Source organism: Morus notabilis, unplaced genomic scaffold (genome assembly GCF_000414095.1).
Source record: "Morus notabilis unplaced genomic scaffold, ASM41409v2 Scaffold40, whole genome shotgun sequence".
In the NCBI taxonomy this organism is placed as follows: Eukaryota; Viridiplantae; Streptophyta; class Magnoliopsida; order Rosales; family Moraceae; genus Morus; species Morus notabilis.
In genome coordinates this window covers 252,491-267,569 of record NW_010367845.1, presented here as the reverse complement: position 1 = coordinate 267,569, position 15,079 = coordinate 252,491, and the positions used below count along the sequence as shown (strand labels likewise).

At 32.6% G+C, this 15,079-nt stretch overlaps 2 protein-coding genes across 2 annotated transcripts; one reads left to right on the top strand and one right to left on the bottom strand.

Moving 5' to 3' along the window:
• Positions 1 to 2,541: 2,541 nt before the first annotated feature.
• LOC21393119 (actin-depolymerizing factor) lies at positions 2,542 to 5,299 on the top strand. The gene is made up of 3 exons (XM_010113615.2): positions 2,542 to 2,824; positions 3,435 to 3,700; positions 4,934 to 5,299. The coding sequence occupies exons 1-3, from the start codon at positions 2,801 to 2,803 to the stop codon at positions 5,082 to 5,084; spliced, it is 441 nt and encodes a 146-aa protein (XP_010111917.2). The 5' UTR covers positions 2,542 to 2,800; the 3' UTR covers positions 5,085 to 5,299.
• A 1,096-nt stretch (positions 5,300 to 6,395) lies between these two features.
• Positions 6,396 to 10,568, bottom strand: LOC21393118 (inorganic phosphate transporter 1-4). The gene is made up of 2 exons (XM_010113614.2): positions 10,535 to 10,568; positions 6,396 to 8,345 (listed from the first exon to the last, which is right to left on the bottom strand). The coding sequence occupies exon 2, from the start codon at positions 8,295 to 8,297 to the stop codon at positions 6,672 to 6,674; it is 1,626 nt and encodes a 541-aa protein (XP_010111916.1). The 5' UTR covers positions 8,298 to 8,345; positions 10,535 to 10,568; the 3' UTR covers positions 6,396 to 6,671.
• Between the last annotated feature and the right edge of the window lie 4,511 nt (positions 10,569 to 15,079).

The following is a 15,079-nucleotide window of genomic DNA, read 5'->3' as shown; positions in this document are numbered from 1 at the left end:
AAAATAATAATTACAATATCATATTATAATTATAATATCATATTATTAAAATAATTATAATATTATTATAATATCATATTATATGGTAAAATAATAATATTATAGTTATTAATATAATTATGATATTATATTATATTATATTGTATTATGAGTCTAAATTTTAGATTGAGAATATTATAAATTTTAAATTTCATTAGCGGTATTGTGAAAGTTTTATTAATTGTACTATATTGATTCCCGCACAATCTAAAAGTTAAAATTGTCTTTAGACTGTTTCTGATTTTGGTTGTAGATTCTTGAAAAATTCTTCAAAAAACACTTTTGAGGAGATTTACCAAATACTAAAATCAGTTTCTGCTATAAGTAGAAGCTGATTTTGGAAAGGAAAAGTAATACCAAATTGAGCCAGAAGCAGCGTTTAAAAAGCTCTTTTGAATAGACTTTATATGTGGAACATACTTGCTATTGGTAATAGTTTTTAATACTAGTGGTATCCTAAATATTTTTTTATTTTTTTATCGGTTTTTTTTTTACATGAGATCTCTTAAAAAATCACTAGTAGAACACTCTGTTTTGACTATTAAATTATTTTTTTAACAATTAAATTTGTAAAGAGAATAATTTTATACAACGCGTAATAAAATTTTAAGATGAATACGTACAAATCTAACCGTTAATAACTTAATTTAACATTTAGAATATTATATTGATAAGTTTTTTTTTTAAAAGAGTCTTATAGCAGAGGCTCCCGTTTTCATTTGAGAGAAAAAGATGAATGAGACATTTGGTTTATGTATTAGAATCATATGATTAGAACTGTTTTTAATTTACGTGTATTTTTTATGAGAGAAAATACTGTAACGAATCATGAACTATAATTCAAATCATAATTTAAGAGTGCGTTTGGTTTATGGATTAGAACCATGTGATTAGAACTATTTTCAATTTACGTATATTTTTTATGAGAAAAAATACTGTAACGAATCACGAACTATGATTTAAATCAGGGAATGAATTCATCTACTAAATATCACAAATCTTCTAACCAAACATGCTTGAAGAATTGGTAGGGTTCTCAGTCCACTCCAGTGCGCACTTAGCTAGGCTACACGTGCTGGTTGGGATTAGATTCGCGGTCCCTGGTTTCTGGTTCTGGTTGGAGTCAATAAAATAACAACTTTACCAAAGTCAAAAAGGATTCCTTGCGTTGCTATAACGCACCTCCCCCTTTTCTTTTCTTGTCTTGTCTTTACTCTTTAGATGTCATACATCACAAACTCCACCGACTTTTCTCATCTTTATTTCTTTATTTATTGAATTTTCGTCTTCATTTTTTTATTAGATTGAACAAAAAAATAAAATAAAAATCAAAGTAGGCATACTATAACGTTTGATCTTTATTGTTTGGTACGACATATCGGTTCCACAATTAAATTTGGAGCCCATTTAGTTAGAAGATTCGTTCTCTGATTCGAATCATGATTCGTAATTCGTTTCAATATTTTTTTCATAAAAAATACACGTAAATTAAAAATAATTCTAATATCATAGTTCTAATTCATAAATTAAAAAGGCTCTTGATGATTAGAATTGCTCGCTGTGGAAAAACAATCAAACCCGTAACAAACTACCATTTAAAGGAAGATGATTATGGGAATTTTTCAAAAATTTGCTCATTCAAAGAACCTTATAAATTAATTAAAGAAAAAAAAGGAAAAATATGTATTTCGTTAGCCACCTCTTAGATGTTCATTGTATTGTACTTCCCATTTATTTATTATTTTCGGAAAGTTGCACATATTTTTTCTGTTATTTGATGCACATTTGGACGATCTATTCTGCGAATCATGGCAACGTGGCTGTGTCAGCGACTTTAAAGAAATTCCAAAAAAAGAAAGCTCCTCACACATCAAAATGAAAATATATATCTATATGTAGTTCCGATAAATTATTTTTTTTAGTCTTAGTGTGAAAATCTAAAGTCCCAGAGGGGGTAAAAACTCTAGGGTCCATAAATTGTTGCTTGTTAACGGTTACCACGCCATGTCATTTTCGGCTTTTGAGATCCGTTTAATTCGTTGATTTAAATTTTTAATTTGAGTTGAGATGTGATTTTATGTGAAATTTTTTTATTATAATAAAAAAAGTTAAATGTGATTGTTTCTGAGAGTTTTTTACTATAACAAAACTCAAATTATAAACTCAAATCGGTAAAATGAACAGAGTATGAGAATTATAAAAATAAGAGAATACAAATGATAGCGTATTTATCACTCTCATATTCCTTTATAACATTTAATATTTAATATATAAACTTTATTAACCTGATATATTATTATCTAAATAAAAAAAATAAGATAATGCAGTTTATAAATCAAACCGTAAGTATAAAAAATGACAAGAAAAAATGACATTACCATTTTTTGCATAGCGCTAGGCAGTGTTTAGCCAGTATTAAATAGGTGTATTTTTCTCTCCTTACAATACGAAGCTTCCACCTTTTGTTATTTTCTCCTTTTAGCCACCCAGAAAAAGGAAAAAAAAAAAAAGGAAAAAAAAGAAAAGAAGCAAGATAATAAAGTAAGGGAATATTTTGTGATCGTGTTGTTTTTTGTTCGTTTGTTTGGTACCATCCCTCCTGTGTTTTCTGTCTTTCTGGTTCCCCATAATTTGCCATTCCGTGCAATACTTACCCACCAAGGCCACCGCTCAGTCTTCCTAATTCTTCTACTTTGCTCTTATCTTCTCATTCTGCCATTTCTCATCACCATCTCAACTCAAAACTTTCTTGGTCGCCGCCATGTCTTTCAGATGGCTTAGTCGGGTATTCTCTTCTTTCTTTTCGTCTCTTTTGATTTGATTTTGTATTTTTATTTTATCTTTCTTTGTTTTTTGGTTGTTGGATTTGTTTAGTTATGTTTGCTTCTAGATCATGATTTTATATGTACGAAACAAAAGCTGTTTTTTTATTCTTTTTAATCTTCCAAAGGTTCTGCTTTTACTGCAGACACATTATATTTGGAAGATTTAGTTGTTAAAGATCTAGGCCACTTGTTTTTATATTTGTATATTTGGCGAGATTGGCCGGAGGATTTTGCTTTTTGCTTCCTTAGTAATGTAATGGTCACATTTTTTTAGCAATCACTGGTTCATGATGATCTCTGTTTCTTTGGTAAGAGTTGATAGAGATACTAAGAGAAAAATATTGGTAAGAGGGAAATGTTTTATTATTTGAAAAAAAAAAATTTATTCAAAAGGCCTTCTTCAATGGATGAGGACGTGTGATTTTAACGACAAGACCTTTTGGAAAATTGATTCAAAATACTTTTGTTATTCACGAACTTTGCTTACTGTGATATAAATAACATTGTTATGTTTGGGAGATTGGTTTTGATGGAATTGTGTTTTGAGCGCAAACTGGTTGTGTTATGCAGCCAAATGCTTCATCTGGCATGGGCGTTGCCGATCACGGCAAAAACGCGTTCATGGAACTGCAGAGGAAGAAGGTTCACCGCTATGTGATCTTCAAGGTTGATGAGAAGAAAAGAGAAATTTTGGTTGAAAAGACTGGTGGTCCAGCCGAGAGTTACGACGATTTCACTGCAGCTTTACCTGAGAATGATTGCCGATATGCTGTTTATGACTTCGATTTTGTGACCTCTGAGAACTGTCAAAAGAGCAAAATATTCTTCATTGCATGGTTAGCTTTAAACTCTTGACCAATACTCTTTGTTTATGATGTTATTGTTAGAGGCTATTGTTTCAAGCATTCACATTTGTGAAGAATCAAAGTTTGGCCCTGACATTGGCTTTCTGCTTGCATTTCCTCAACTTTCATATTGCCCTTCGCAGATGTGAATTTACCAGACCAAACTTCTACCAAAAATTATGAACAGAGAAAAATCGAGACACAAACAATTTACTTGGTTCGGATTTTCTTGAGAAAATCCTACATCTAGGGAAAATTCCCCAACAGATCCACTATCAGAAACAAGAACGATTACACCTTCTAAAATCTCACAGCACAATTACAGAGATAAGTCTCTCTCTCAGAATACAAGCTCTCAAAACCCAGAGCAAAAACCCGAAACTCACAATCTCTCTCTTGTTCTCTCACCAAGAATTCAATCTCTAGAGAATTACACAATATCTTGCTATGACTTTTTTTAGAATAAATAAAACTTAATGACTCAGCCTATTTATAATACAAATACAATAAACTAACTAAATGACTTAATCAGAGTTAGACTTCTAACCACTCATGGTTAGTTAAATATAAGTCAGTGGTTGTTGTCCTAATCCGTTACTAACTAACTTACTTAAGAATCAGTCTTATCAAGATAGAGTTATTTTTATTAACAACAGATAATTAGAGAAGGATCAAAATTGTGCCTGAACATTGGTTTTCTATTTGCATTTCTACAAATTTCTTATTGCCCTTCACAGATATTTGTGAAGGATCAAAGTTTGGCCTTAACATTGGTTTTCTGTTTGCATTTCTTCAACTTTTTTGTTGCACTTCACAGATAATTTTTAATGGATCAAAAGTTTCGCCTGAGCATTGGTTTTGTGTTTGCATTTCCTTAACTTTCATATTGCCTTTCACAGATATTTTCTGAAGGATCAAAATTTGACCTTAACATTGGTTTTCCGTTTGTGTTTTCTCAACTTTCATGTGGCCTTCCACAGATAATTAGTGAAGGATCAAAGTTTGGCCATAAAATTTGTTTCTGTTTGCAATTCCTCGATTTTCACTTATTGCCCTCGACAGATAATTAGTGAAGGATCAAAGTTTGGCCTTAACATTGGTTTTGTTTTTGCATTTCCTCAACTTCCATATTTTACCTTTCGCAGATGCATCGTTTCCGATGATATATATGTTTCAAATATCTTTCATTTCAATTGACTTTGCTCTTCGTACCAATTTGATAAGGTCCCCTTCAACGGCAGGAGTTCGTTCCAAGATGCTCTACGCCACATCCAAGGACAGGTTTAGAAGGGAGCTGGATGGCATCCACTATGAGATTCAGGCAACCGATCCCACAGAAATGGATCTCGAAGTGCTTAGAGAACGAGCAAACTGAACTGGTCTCTTCAGTTTGAACATTTCCTCCTCTATAACCACAGAATTCTCTGATTGCTGTCAGTTAATTCTACCTGTTGCTTCTTATAGATCACATTGTGAGGTTGTATTTTGCCCATCTGTTGAATAAACTAGCATGTGGGAATGGTGTGAATTGTGAAAGTTGGGCTAATGTTTTCTAGTCGCTGAAAATATTGAGTTTTTTTTTTTTTCTTCTCAGATGTATTATTACTTTTATGCAATCTCAAGGTACTATATAATTCTACATGTACTAGCCATATTATAAAATCAAGACACCAATTTCAAAACACTCAAAAGAAACTTCAGAGATCACATGACTAGAATTGTTCTTTACACAAGCAGAAAACTCAACTATGAGAAAACTCTTTAACTTGTATTGCTTGACCTTCTCTTGATTGATCATGATGCGGAAACTGTTTTGGCCTCGAACTACTTGTTGTTTATTAGTGTTCTTCAGCTTACTGTCGTTTCTATTGTCATTACTTGAATGTTGTCGTTTTGTTCATGTGTTGTCTCTTTTTTTTTTTTTTTTTTTTTTTTTTATGTTAAGCTTCTATTGTTCGAGAAAAGAGACAGACTTGGATTGGATTTAATTCATTAATGGTTAAGTAGTGCCATATCTTCAATTTCTGTGAAATGGAATACAAAGTTGTATGCAGTTTTTCGTGCAATTCATACTTCATAAAACAAGAAGAAAACAATTAATAAGTTAGAAAACCATGTTCACATGCGAATAACAGTAAAACGTGCTGAGATTCGAGCGTTGTTTTTTCTTTTCATATTTCTTAACAGCAAACAGAATCACTACACTATAGTAGATCACCATGTCCTCAAAGACTATAATTTATCCATTATAAAATTTATCTAATCTATAATGGCTAATGATGTCAAGGTAACACCTGGTCAAACAATAATATATCTTCACATATGAAATCGTACAATAAAAGAGAAATACTTTTGTATTCCATTCATGAAATGCAAGGGATGAATTTCAAACTCTTCATAACTACAAGCCAGGTAAACGACTTCACACGCAGGTGGATTTCAAATATCTTAAAAATCAGGTTTTTCTACGAAGTGTTTTTCAAAAGCGAAATCAAGGTCGAAAGTCAAATCTGTTGAAACTGGATAATATAGTAGCATTAAACTCACTGAACTGTCCGTGGTAATGGTCCTGATTCACCTTTCGTTTTGACCTTTACATGACTTTTGCAATCAAATGTGGGCCCCCCCCTTTAGTCAGACAATTTTTGGGGAAATTAAAGAAAAAGTATGATGAAAGACTACAAACTAGACTTCAGTCTCATACCAAACAAGAAAGTAGATGTTTTAGAACATTATTTTCAAAAATCGGCTGAAGTGGAACTTCAGGGCAGAGCAGTGAAAAATTATTTGAGACTTGATGTAAAACTGGTAATAGCTACATTTGCTATATTTTGCAAATTATAGAGCATCATAACAAATGTAAGATTCACTGGAACATTAAAAAAAAAAAAACAAAAAAAAAAAGGGGGCCTTAGAGCATTCCACTAAAAACTAACTCTTTCTTACACAAATGGCCGAAAGCCTAAACCGGAACTTTCCTATTGTTATAACCAGATTGTTGTTCCAGCTCCACTTCTTCAGCATTTTCATCTTCATTCTCGCCTGACATTTCCTCCAATGATCTTCCTTTGGATTCAGGTACCAAGAAAGTGAAAATCATGCCCAAAAAGTTGACCACCCCCAACACAAGGAGCGAATTCCTCACCCCAATCCCAGCAGGGTACCCTGCATCCGTCTTGGCCTTGTCCTTGTTCTGAGCCAAATACAAGAACCCGAACGCGCCCACCATCGCCCCGAGCTTCCCCGACGCCGCAGAGATGCCATGGCAAGTGGACCTTAGCCTGGCCGGGAAGATCTCGGCCGGCACAACGAAAGTGGTCGCATTAGGCCCGAAGTTCGCGAAGAAGAAGGTCAACGAGTACATCGCGACGAACCCGAATCTGTGGTCCCTATGAGTCCAGTGATCGTAAGGAATTGCGAGGGCAAACATGAAGACAGTCATGAAGAAGAACCCCATCAATTGGATAGCGAATCTCCCAATCTTGTCAATGAAGAACACCGTGAACCAATAGCCAGGAACGGTGCTGCAAAGAGCAATAAGAGTTTGAGCCCTGGCGATTCTGTAAACCTCTTCAAGAGCGTTCATGGTCTTAGAAGAAGGAATCCAACCAATTGCACTAAAGATGTCCTTTTGGAACAGATTTTGACTGTAGAACGCAATGTCAAGCAAGAACCAAGTACTTGTCGTCCCAAGCAAGTGAAGCCCATGTCTCCTCAAAAACTCCTTAGAAAACAACCCAAAAGAGTTGGCAGGTTTCCTAGACATCTGCTCAACTTTCTGCTGCTCAGCCTCGATCTCAACCTGCAAAACTTTCGCCATGTCGGAAGCCGCCTGCTTCGCATCTTTAGCCACAAGAGCCGTGTAACGAGCAGTTTCTGGCATTTTCATCCTCCAATAGTACGTCAACCCGGCAGGGAGAGCTCCGACCATTAGAATGATCCTCCAGACGAAATCAGCCTGCGGAACAGTCGATCCAACGGGGTCGAACTCGTACGCCGGCGCGTCGAATCTCGCTTTAAACGAAGCCGAAACGATGATGGCGAACAAGCCGCCGGCCAAAATCCCAAACCCTTGCATGGCAAACACAGCAGCGATGAATGCGCCGCGAGTCTTCTTGTTTGCGTACTCGGACATGATGGTGGCGGAGAGAGGGTAGTCCCCGCCGATGCCGAAGCCGAGCCAGAACCGGAAGAAGCAGAGTGTGGCCATGACGGACTTGGTGTTGTGTCCGAAGGAAAGACCTGAAGCGACAGAGCAAATGACCATGAGCATGAGGGTCATTCCGTAGACTCGTTTTCGGCCCATCTTGTCGCCGAGCCAACCGAAGAAGAGCTGACCGGCGAGTGTTCCGCAGAAGGCGACACCGTTGACAGCGGCGGAGACGTTGGGAGGGAGAGTTCCGGGCTTTTCGGAGCCGTCGACGTGGTAGTATATGCGGCCGAGGAGTTTGGTGACGAGGGAAATGCAGAAGAGGTCGTAAGCGTCGGTGAAGAAGCCCATTCCGGCGATGATGATGGCGGTGAAATGGTACCATTGTGTTTTCGCCACGTCTAGGGCGTTTAGAACCTGAAGTTGATCACCCGCCATGACTGGCTAGCTCACAAGGTCTTTTTTCCCCCTTCTTTTTTCTCCTCTCTGCAAAAGATGGAAAAAAATGTAGAGTAAGAATTGGTGAATCCAATAAAAAGATGATTTAGTTAAAAATTAATAATAACAAAAACAACAAGGTAATTCTTTTTTTTTTTTTTTGTCCTTCTAATTTAGTATGAGAAAAAAAAAAACATAAAAATACTTGGGACACCCGTGCTATCCAACAACACGAGATAAATCTATTTATAAATAAGCAGAGTAAATCTATTTATAAAAGTTAGGATATAATATTCACTTTTTATTAATGTGTAACGTTAGACATCGTTATTATATAGTTCAAAGTCGATGCTCAATTTTCATTAGTTTTCAACTAATCAAAGTGCAACCCAAGGACCATACAACTGTTGGGGGAGGGGGGAAGTAAGCATTTTTGACTTACCAAAATGCCCTTCAATTATTTATGCACAAATTATGACTATATTTTCAAATTAAGTGGGTAGTTGAGTCAACTCATGATATGGTTGGTCCCCCAAATTCAATTTTCTCTTTTCTTGTTTAATAATTTGGAAGATATTGGGGTCCACTAGGCAGCAGATGCACTTTCTACGGGTTAAACCAATATGAGGCTTTCAGCAAAAGATAACAATTAAAAAATAAATAAAACAGAAATTGAAGCCAACAAATGTAACTTCCATGCAAATAAAATGGGCAAAAAACTTGCACACGAATAGGACAAAACTCATTAGTTGTTAAAAGGCGTAAATATCTTTCAAATCCAATCCAAAAAATAAAAATAAAAATAAAATTTTCAAAGAGTCAAACCCTCCCTTAAGTAAAGGAAAAGTTGAAAGAAAGGACAAAATCCGTGATTTATTTTATTCCTTTAAATAAAAAATTCTGTAACGATTAAATGTGCACTACGGTCTCGTTCATTTGACCGATTCAGGTTTTTAATTTTAAGTTTTTACAGTAAAAAATTTTTAAAAAATATCACATTTAATTTTTTCTGCTACAGTTAAAAATTTTCAAAAAATATCACATCTCAACTCGAATCTTCGAAGTGAACGAGGCCTACAACACATAGCAAAACCGTGAAATGACACGTTAATACACACCAATTTGGGAAATCTACCACTTACACATAATTACATTAGGAATCAATCTTCCCAACCTACCATTCGCTTGAATTAGCTGGGAAAAAAATTATACATAAAAGTATTATGAGGCTGGAATTCAGTATTTACAATAATTCTTGTGATAAAAATGGAATAAAAATTTGTGTAAAATTAGCTAAGCAAGATAGTTTCCTAGGGGTTGTTGAACCATCGAAATTAAAGGAACCAGAACAGAGAGTAGTTCACCAAAGATCATTCCTAAAATGGAAATTTGAAAAATATTAAAAAGAAAAACAGATAAATAACAATTCAACATAAAAAAAATAGATAAAAGAGCATTAAATGCCATACGATTTGAAAATAGGTAGGTGCAGATCCAAGAATCATGGCCAAGAATATTATTCTCAACTTTTTTTCCTAAATTGCTATGAATGAATTACTTCCCGTTAACCAAGGCAATATATTCGGACGCAGCTTTACCTCAATCCGTATATTAAATTCATGTTTTAATACGAAATATTTTATCAACTCTGGTTCTCGCGAAAAAAAGAAAGAAAAAAAAAAAGCTAAAAGTTTTCATGAATTGCAATACAAAGAGAAAATTGATTACAAACATATGGAAAGACAAGCACACACAAAATATGAGGGTGTTTGGTATAAGGATTCGTATCATAGTTATAGCTTGTTATAGTGTATTCTCTAAAAAAAAACACGTAGACTGAGAATAATTCTGAATCATCGCTCTGAATTTGTGAATCAAACGTCCACTTAATTATCATGAAGTTGTACATTACTTCTTTTCAATGTTATTTCTTTATGATTGATTAATGCCACAAAAGAAAAAAAAAACCACATAAATCCCAAAAAGGAAAAAAAAAAAGAGAAAAGGAATATGATCTTTCAGGATTCCACTAACAAAGAGGAATAAACGCCCAAGAGTTTCTGGAGATTGTATGTGAATGCCAATGCCTCTAAAAGAACAATGATGAAGAACATTTACAAAACTATAATGACTTCAAGAAAGAAAGAAGAAAAGAAAAACAAGAATCTAATAAAACAAACAAAACAAAACAAAAACTAGCACGTTATGTTATGTAATAGGAAAATAGTGACACTAACCTTTTTTTGTTTCCTCTCCTTTTCCTCTTTTCTTTGTTGTTGATGGTAATGTTTCAATATAAAGGAGAAAAAAGGGTATTAAGAGAAAAAGAAGGTGAAAAATGGACAAGGAGAGAAAGAAGATGAAATAGAATGGTCGTGGGAAAAAAAGAGGACACACAATTAAGAATTTATAAGCAACGAAGGTTCACGTAAAGAATCCCAAAATATTCACCGGTATATTCTATATTCCCCACTTCATTAGCTATGTTTTTTTTTTTTTTTTTTTTTTTTTTAACAGTTCATTAGCTATGTTTAGGTCCAAAAAAAAAAAAGTTTAGTTCAGCCAATCCCGCACCTTTACGACGCCGCTTTACCTCTTTTCTTTCCACACCTTTTTTTTTCTTTTTCTTTTTTGGTTAGTTTTGAATAAAACGTTTTCTTATACATTCAATTTCTTAATTATTACTCTTCCATTTCTAGCCTAGCTAGCCCCACAAAACTTAGCCATTACACCTTCTAGCACGAAAAGAAAAGGTGGCAACTATTTCTTTTTTCTTTTTCTTTTTTCTTCTTCGAAATTTTTTATTTTTATTTTAAAGATTTTTTTAAGTAGTCAAACAATTTTTTTTTTTTAAATGAGAGTCTTTTTTTTTATTGGTATTCGTAGTGTTGTTTGTATGGCATTTTGGACGGTGGCCCCCAAAGTGCGAGTCTGTCCTGATATCAGCCATGCCTCAGCCATGCCTCGCGAGTACAATCGGTTTAAACAAATAAATAATAACGCGCATCAGTCAAAGTTGTACGCGTCATGCGTATCAGGAAACGAGTTGGTCGTTTACTTCTGAGAGCGACCGTTTTGTCATCTTAAGGATATTAAGGCCTTGTTTATTCAATGAATTTAAGTTTTTAATTTGAATTGAAATGTAATATTTTTTAAAATTTTTTTATTATAATAAAAAAGTTAGATGTGATATTTTTTAAAAATTTTTTACTGTAAAAATTTAAAACTGAAAATTCAAATCGATTAAATGAATGAGGCTTAACTTTTAAGAGAGAGAGAGCAAAGCAAACACTAATCTTTTGGTCTTTCCTTTCTTATTTTTAATTTCGACGATGTCTTGAATTTTAGATTTATTTTTAATTTGTCTCTTAAATTTTTAAAATTTTTACTTTTATTTTTTTAAAAATTTTAAATTATTCTCATTAATCTCTTTTATTGTAATTTTTATTAAAAACGGATAGAAAAAAAAAATAAAGTAATTAAGTGGTTTTTCTATTGAATTTCTCTTAAAGAAAATCAGATAAAAATTACACAGTCATACTTAATTCTTACTTTTTTTTGTTTGATTTTAACAAAAATTCTAGTAAAAAAGCTTAAACATGACAAATTCAAAATTTTAAAAGCAAAATTATAGCTTTCAAAATTTATGAGGACAAAGTGAGAATAATTCAAAAATTCAGTAGACAACATTGAGATTAATCATAATATAATTTATTTATATTTTCAGTTTCACCCCTAAATAAGCATTCCCTTATATATGTGTGAGTCAATAACTATGTAACGGAAACTCTCGTGGCATTCTCTCTCTCTAAATCTTGAAGGGGGTAGTTCTTGTTTCTGTTGGTACCAACAATGAATATCTTAGTTTAGCAAAAATGAATGCTGATTTTAAGGGTTGACTCATTTTTAAGGGACTTGTTAAAATCCTCCATCTCTGTGTAAGAAAACAAATAAAATTAAAATGAGATGTAAGCATCCAAGTTGGAAAGAGAAGGATAAGAATGAAAACAGAAAACTGGTATTTAGGGTGAGTTGGTGACAGATTGTTTCTCCTTCTTCTCACCAGCTTCACTGCACTATTATAGCTTTGAATTTTTAATTTGAGTTTATATGTAATTTTATGTGAGAATTTTTTATTATAGCAAAAAAAAAATAAATGTGACTGTTTCTGATAGCTTTTTACTGTAATATTAAGGTCTCATTTATTTCACAAATTTAAATTTTTAATTATAAATTTTTATAATTAAAAATTTTCATAAAATATCACATTTAATTTTTTTTATTATAGTTAAAAACTCTAAAAAATTTTACATCTCAACTCAAATTCGTAACGCAACAACACCTAAATCGGTGCTAATCATTATGGTTGGTGAAACCACGCACGAACGTACTTGAAACATATGTAAAAACAATACGTATTAAAAGAGGGATATATTGATTAGCAAAAAAAAAAAAAAAAAAAAATGAGAAAAACTTTTTTTCTTAAAAGTAATTTCTTAAGTAAAAGTACCTCATATTAATCGACACCCACCCGTCCGAATTTTTGTTTGTCTAGGACTTTGTTCACTAAATTACTTTCTTAAAGCACTAAAAATCTAAAAATTATTTTTCATTAACCCCCTGTCCCGACCCCCACGCCCCAAAAATATTGTGCAAGCACTATAAATACTGAATTATTTTTTATTATAATTTTTCCCTAATTCAAAAGTGGATTAAATTATGGTTGTTTAACTTAACAGTAAATAGGTCGACACCGAAAAGATTGATAAACACAGTAATTCCATATACATAATAAGAAAATGAAATAAAGGTTGTTTTATAAGCGTGATGGACCGTTAATTTGAATTTTGTTACAGTAAAAAGCTCTCACATAAAATCGCATCTCAACTCAAATTAAAAAATTGAATCAGTAACTAAACGGACCATAATCTCCTTTTCGATAGAACTCAGCCGCCCTTTATCGTTATAGATACGTGCATGGCCTTTATTTGCAATCACAGTCATCGTCTCGTGACCGATCTCTAAATTAATAGGATGTTGGAAAGTTTGATTTTTTAACATATGAGAGTCGAGGTTGATGTACCCTTGTCCGATTAGTTAACTTTCTATACGAGTAACAATTTGTTGGTTAAATTGAATAACATCAACTTTTCAATCGGAAGACAAAATGCTAATGAACAGTATTAAAGATTTCTTAGTGTCTATGGAAATAATTCGAAAGGTAAAATGCTAATAAATAATAATAAAGTAATTTAAATCATAAAATGTTAGTAAAAATTTAAGGGATATAGCCGATTAGAAGGGCACATCCACATGGTGTCATAGGGTAGGTGCACTGTCTCAATTTATTTATTTTTTTAAAAATTTGTGTAAAATTTGATGAAATTTTTAATACACGTCGTATCCTCTGACTTAATTTTCTGGCTCAGCCATGCAGCTTAGACCTTAACCTTTATTATATCGGTTTTTTTTTTTTTTTTTTCGTCGGATTGTAAGCTCCCGATGTTTCATATTTTCTCCAAATAGCAATATATTGCATACCTTACCTATAAAATAAAATGAGTTTCTCTGATAGGCCAGTTCTATTATTAGTGTCATATTCTAATTGTTAAATCATGTCAAAATTATATTAAATTAAAAAAATATAAAATATATATATATAACTTTTAATATAAATTTAACGGTTAAAAATAAAAAATTACTGATAGTTTATTTTTTTTTATTCTATCAAAAAAACTCCTTAGATAAATGAATGAGTTGACCAAAGACATTAAAAAGGAATTCAAATTTCTAAAGGCAATAAAAATATAAATAAAAGCATATTTATCGATAATTAATGTGATGCGGAATGGCTAAGGTTGTCGGGTTAAATTGACCTACATTGTAATGTATCTGTTTTTGCTACTAAATTTTTGGGTATTACATTCACTTCTTATTTTCTCATTGTACATTATATTTCCTTCCGCGTGTTATTAATTGCTAATAATGTAAATTCAGCATCTACAGTATAATAAGGACCGCATGAAGAAAACGTTATATATAATAAGGACCGCTTTGGCAAATTCCTACTTCCTTTTCTCTACCCAAAAAAAAAATAAAAAAATAAAAAATAAAATAAACTCTCCCACTTCGTTTGGTTATTGTCAATGGACCATATATCATGGCTTTGAAAGTTTTCATTTGACTTATCTGCATCTCATTGGGATAAATGGGTTGCTTGACATAAGTTTCTCATCGCTACATTCATTTATATGCAATATTATGATGTCCATTGACTTGCCTCTCCACGTGGGCACCATAGGTGGTTCTGCTGTATTGTGGAAAGTGACATCATTTAAGATACGTTTATTTACACAATTCAAGTTATGATTTGAGTTGTGTATGTAAGATAAAATCACTATAGTAAAAAATTAAATTTAAATTTAAATTTTTACGAGAGAAGACACTGTAATTATATGATTTGAATCATTACTTAAGTCATGAAATGAACAATGCCTTAATATTTATATTTTTCTCAAAGAGGCCCAAAAATAATTAATATTAAATAGTATTTTTGCTTTATTATGTAAAATAGTATATTTTTTTTTAACAGTTATGGAGTGGTAATCTAACGTGGTTTCATAATGTTCTCCTCTTCCGCACCACACGCTTCAAATATATTAGTTCATCATGTCCTAGATGTTCTCTTTAATTATCTTTTTTTGTTCTTCGTTAAATTATGTTTTATGGTTATCATTATGTGAGGATTTGAGCTAAAGTGAGTATTTGTGTTTTCAAAACGT

Excerpts from the sequence above, each read along its gene's own strand:
- LOC21393119 (XM_010113615.2), top strand. The coding sequence starts at position 2,801 with ATGTCTTTCAGATGGCTTAGTCGG. Across the intron at positions 2,825-3,434 it reads CTTTCAGATGGCTTAGTCGG|CCAAATGCTTCATCTGGCAT; the intron begins GTATTCTCTTCT and ends TGTGTTATGCAG. Across the intron at positions 3,701-4,933 it reads AAAATATTCTTCATTGCATG|GTCCCCTTCAACGGCAGGAG; the intron begins GTTAGCTTTAAA and ends CAATTTGATAAG.
- LOC21393118 (XM_010113614.2), bottom strand. The coding sequence starts at position 8,297 with ATGGCGGGTGATCAACTTCAGGTTCTAAACGCCCTAGACGTGGCGAAA.